Genomic DNA, 5,703 nt, shown 5'->3' with positions numbered 1-5,703 from the left:
GATATATTTCCATTAATAAATCGTTAATCTAATAACACACGGCTAGTAGCTTATCCTGCATACCTTATCGCATTAAAATTATATATGCGGCTAGAATGTCAATTATATATATAAAAGAAATGTTATCCAGCATACCTCGCCGCATACAACTAGTGAACACTTAACATTTTTTTATTTAATATTATAACTAAACTTAAAAATAAAATTTTATTAGTATAACCGAGAGTTAAAATAAATAAATAAAAATCATCATGGACGACACTCCGCGTCGTCCCGTCCACGATAGGTGCCCAAAATATATATATATCTAGGGGCTTGGACCATGTCACCAAAAAGTGTCTGGATCAATTCCAGGCACCATATATATATATATATATATATATATATATATAGGAAAATAGAAGTAAATTAAATTAAGAATGATTAATGTTAATGAGTTTATATTTGATAAGTAAACATTACAAACAAAAAAATAAAATAAAATTCATATCTTACCTTGGTACTTGAAAAATGAAAACTACCGTGAAATATAAACTCCCAATAATATATTTTACTATTAGACGAATATAAATAAGTTTCATCAAACTGAATACGAAGTTTTTTTTACCAACTAATGCAATTATTAATTAGAGAGTTTAAAAGATAGAGCAGATGTGTCGGCGCCCAAGAGTTATTCGAACGCCCATTGACTCTCCCTGCGAACTTTTTCCTCTTCTTCAGGGGTGAAGTCGTTCTTGATGTTGAACGTCTTACGAATCTCTTCAGGAGACTTTCCCGTAATCATATCAGCTACACTTTGGCATAACAAATCCAGCAACCCCTTAATGTCCATGTAATTTGCAGCCTGAATACACCAGAATATGCTATCAATACAAAATAAATCTTTAGAAATTATAAGAAACAAAATTACAATAAGAGCGTTGGATGAACTAATAATAAAAATAATTTCATGCATCTGTTGATAACAACTTTCACGCTCGTAAAACAACACCAATAATTATTTTTTAAATTAATGAGCCTTCAATAGCCTCTTCTCCTCTGTCTCCCCCTTTCTCAAATCCGTCATATATAATTTCACAATAATCCAAAATTTCCACTACTTCCAACACTAAATTGAACAACCTTAACTTTTGATGACAGTAAACCAACTCGAAAGAGTACTTAAATTGTTTTCCAGAATTATCAAACAAAAACAATGAGAAAAAAAAGTTAGCCAACAACAAATTCTTAACCAAATAATAAGATAATTAGGGAACGAATAAATTTGAAGGGGGAAAAAGGATACGAAAAATATCGAATCTCACCAACATAAGTTCGAATAGGGTGGCTTGGTCGACTTTAACGAAATTGTCATCCCAAGACTTGAGTTCTGCCTTGTCGTCGGAAGACTTGGCAGGATCATCAAGAACGTGCTTCTGGCAGTACTCAATGACCTTGACAAGGATCCTGGAGGTGACGTTGGGGAGGGGGATCGTGTCCTCTACACAGTCGAACTCGACCATGTGCTCGATGGTCTTGGACATCATGGCCACCGCAGCGTCCACCTCAAACGCCTCGCCGTCGGAGCTCAACAGGGTGATCTTCTTCTTGTCCATGGCAATTGGCGAACGGAGGAAACGAGGGAGAGAGAGGATTCAAACCAACCGACGAAGAAGATTAAAGAGTTGATTGAACCACAATGGCAGGCGGGGCGTAGCTTTATATAATGATCGAGGGGGACAGTTATTGCCGTGAAAAAGTCTCTCAATTGAATTAGTATTTTGAAATAGTACAACTTTATCATTATAATTCATAAATTTAGAAGAAGTAAAAAATATTTTGTTAAATACGGATGGTGGTATAAATACCATATAAACTTAAAATTTACTTTAATCATACAAATTTTCTTAACAAATCATTTAAAAATTTTTACCTAAATTTGTAATTTATTAAAATCTTGTAATTAAAGAACAATCAATTGTAATCAATCTAATAAATCAATAATAATTTTTAGACAAAAAAAATATCTTTTAATTTTAATATCTTTATATTAAAAAAATATTAAAATAACGTCTCATCCTAATTTTTCATCTCAAAAATAATTTTCATTGTATTATAATATATTATCATACTCAAAAGTGCTCTAATAAATAAAATTACTATGACATTAGTTAAAATTACTCAGATGTTAATCAAAATTATTCTAGCGCTTATTGACATTGCCCCAATATTATCGTAATATCAAAATTATTACAACGTAAACGATTATAATCAAAATTGGCAGTATTAGGAATTTTGTTAAAATTCAACAAGAAAATTGATCTATATGAATTAAACCATCGCTAAGAAATACTTATTGAGAGAATGAAAAGATTCACTTTGTGTATGATAAAAAATTAAATTTATTAACAAGAATCTTAAGCATACTTCAAAAAAAAATTATGGAGGCTGTCTTCAACCGTGAGATCTGACATTATTTCTTCATGCGTAGGTAATGCGACATCAAAAGAGGACTTTCAAGTTGGATGACTCCATTGACTCCCGGATGGGTCCCACTAATCCCCTTGAATAATGTTGGTGTCTATTTACTTTTGGTCATGCTACATTTGCTAATGGGCTCTTGTTCAAGATGTTTTAGCTGGAATCTCACGTGAAATTTAGAGTATTTAAAAAAAAAAAAAGGAGATTCAATTACAAAGAGACAAGTAGTTTGATACTCTGGTATTTTTTAACTTTTTTTAACTGACATAGGATTAAAGTAATTTAAAATTTTGATTTATCATATATTTTTTTTCTTTTTCTCTTTTCTACTTGCATATACATAGATAGGAAGGACTAAGGAGAAGTTGTCAGGAGAGCTACAACACTTCATGTGTATAAGTTAAGCATTCAATTAAAATCTAAGTGAATCAAATAAATTAAACTATTTTTAAACCAATTGAACTAATCAAATTTTGTTATCAAAATTAAACCAATCAAATTATTTTGAAAATTGAATTAATAAAATTTTAAAATATTTAAAAAGTTTAATAAAAAATTATTTGGTCTAATATTAAAAATTTAATTTTAATATAATTTTTTTTAAAAAATAATCTATTTAACTTAATTGATTTTTAAAACTTTAAAATTAAATCAATTTAATAACCTATGTTTAAGGGCATCTCCAATGGGGATATTTGGAGGAGATATTTCTCCAAATATCCCCCCTCTCAAATATCCCCCATTTTGGGGGATTTTGAGAGGTGAATAGAAATCATCGGGCATAACTTTATGCCCATTGACGCAATCGACCGATCGGGCGTGACGCAATCGATCGACAAACGGCTTGTCCGAGTAAAACGCTTGGTTGGTGGGAGCACTATAGCAAGATCGTCAGGCGCTCAGTGCGAATCGACGAAATGTTAAGCAGACCAGTTCGCTTGTCTGGTCAAGAGGAGACAAGCCATTGTATCCAATTACCGCAAGGAAGAGCAACTGAGGCCGATCGAGCAAAGGAGTCTCCAGCCGAGCGGCTATCTTGCTCAGCTAAGCAGCGGGATCATCAGTGTATCCCTTAAAGATCCTTTTGGGAAATAGTATTGTTGGTGCGGTTAGCACTAACGGTCTAACTCAGGTTTTGATGAATGATAAATCAGGTTAAGTTAGGTTTGTCGTGATCTAACACTCTGACCGAGTGTGCAGGCGAAGTCCAGACAAGTTGATGGGCTGACTGGATGTCTGGCATGAAGTCCAAGCGGGTCGACGAGCTGACCGGATGCTTGGCGAGAAGTCCAGCTAGGTCGACGGGCTGAGCGGATCGTTAGCGAGAAGTCCAAGCGGGTCGACGGGCAGACCGGACGCTTGGCGAGAAGTCCAGACGGGTCGAAAGGCTGACCGAACGTTTGGCAGGTGAGTAAAGGTAAGTCACTGGAAGGGAGTGACTGTGAGGGCGCGTTCCCGGGAAGGGAACATTAGGCGTCGATCCGGCTTAGATCCATTTCGGATATCTAAGTCGAGATCGTGACTAGATTTCAGTCTCGGAAAGACGAAATCTAAGTCATACTTTTTATTGAACTTATAAACTGTGCTAACACTTTGTTTTGCAGGATATACATTATCTATTTGCCTTGGACTAACCTTGTTTTGCAGGAAATATGTTCCCTGGAAAAAGGTGGTCCGGGCGCCCGGGAGGTAATTTTTATCCTATCGCGTCGTCGCCACGTGGAGCTCGCTGGTTGGACCTGCCACATCTCACCAGGGCGCCTGGAAGGGATCCGGGGCGCCCCGAGCCTCATATAAAAGGAGGGTCAAGGGTGGAGCTCAAAACAACAACCGAAAAGAAGATCTTCTACTGCTTGCTTTGCTGCTCTGCGCTCCTGCGACGCTAATGAAGCTCCGACAACGCACTTTTTCTTTTTCGATTTATTCCTTTGTCGGTATTGCTTTCATTTTCATCAGCATTTCAGCACTTAGTTTGTAATAATTTTTGAACTGCTAGTGATTGCCCACCGAAAGCACTCAACGAGTGCGGGCCTTGAAATAGGAGTCGACACAGGCTTCGAACCAAGTAAAATTAGTCTGTGTTAGCATTGCTTACTTTTTCCGCTGCGCTTACTCTTTTCAAAAGAATTTTTTGTAATCGATATTCACCCCCCCCTCTATCGAACGATCACGGTCCAACAAGTGGTATCAGAGCAGGTACCGCTCTGATTTGGTGCAACCACCAATCAGACAAAGGGGGAGTCTTTTTAAAGAAAAATTAGATATCGTTCGTTCTTAAAATAAAACCTTACGTCTTTCATTTTTTTCCCTCCAAAACTAGTTTTGAAAAATACATAGTCATCTTTTCACCAGTATTTAGTATCGACAAAATATTACATTTTCAAAAATTTGAGATAATATTTTTTATAAATATTTTAATAATATTTTATTATTTTTCTTTAAAAAAATAGTGAAAAATTATATTTTTTTCTCTAACACTGCTAATCCAAGACCAAGTCTTGAGACTTTTTCTCTGTTTCCATGTGTGCAAGACCAATGCCTCTTCAAGAAGGATGGAACCCCAACGAACCACCACCGTACGATCAAAATTTCAACTACTGGAGGCGAAGAATGGAATGTTTCTTAGGAAGTCTAAACTTTGATTATTGGTTGATATTGAGAAAACCTTCTCAGAACTCAGAACTAAACACAAATGTAAGTAAAATTATTTGTAATGTTTTACCTAACAATGTTTTATGCAGACTAGAAAATATAAGGATAAACTCAAACACTCTGATAAAATAAAAAAAAATTAAAAAATTTAAAATTAAATGTTAAAAATAACATATTAAACAAAGATAATCTGGGAAATTTAAAATTAACCGTTAATAAAAGATTAAAAGATAAACCTTTAAAGAAATATAAGTTAATTAATTCAAATTTAAAAATTAATAAAAACTCAATCATTAATGATAATCCATTAAATAAAGACAATTCAATTAACTTAATAAAATTAAAATTGAAAGAAAATTCAAATATTAAATACACTATCTTAAAGAAGGATAATTTGACCAATTTAATTAATTCTAAATTAAAAACTTAAATCTAAATTACAAATTAAACATTAAATCTTAACTAAAATTAAAAAATCTTAAAAGGAAAATCAATAATTTAGGGGAGGCTCCAGAATAGCTGACACCTCCAAAATAATCTACCCGGCAGGGTAATCAAAACTAATTTACCCGACAAGGGTAACCGAAACCA

At 34.1% G+C, this 5,703-nt stretch overlaps 1 protein-coding gene across 1 annotated transcript; it reads right to left on the bottom strand.

Annotated features, from left to right (window-relative positions):
* Positions 1-670: 670 nt before the first annotated feature.
* LOC121987629 (SKP1-like protein 1) lies at positions 671-1,595 on the bottom strand. The gene is made up of 2 exons (XM_042541374.1): positions 1,305-1,595; positions 671-844 (listed from the first exon to the last, which is right to left on the bottom strand). Exons 1-2 carry the CDS (start codon positions 1,593-1,595, stop codon positions 671-673), a joined length of 465 nt encoding a protein of 154 aa, XP_042397308.1.
* Between the last annotated feature and the right edge of the window lie 4,108 nt (positions 1,596-5,703).

Source organism: Zingiber officinale, chromosome 5B, assembly GCF_018446385.1.
Source record: "Zingiber officinale cultivar Zhangliang chromosome 5B, Zo_v1.1, whole genome shotgun sequence".
Classification (NCBI taxonomy): Eukaryota; Viridiplantae; Streptophyta; class Magnoliopsida; order Zingiberales; family Zingiberaceae; genus Zingiber; species Zingiber officinale.
The sequence above is the reverse complement of the archived record's forward strand: the minus strand, read 5'-3'. Positions and strand labels throughout refer to the sequence as shown.

Coding starts and splice junctions, on each gene's coding strand:
- LOC121987629 (XM_042541374.1), bottom strand. CDS start 1,595: ATGGACAAGAAGAAGATCACCCTGTTGAGCTCCGACGGCGAGGCGTTT. Junction 845..1,304: donor CCCTATTCGAACTTATGTTG/GTGAGATTCGAT, acceptor TGGTGTATTCAG/GCTGCAAATTACATGGACAT.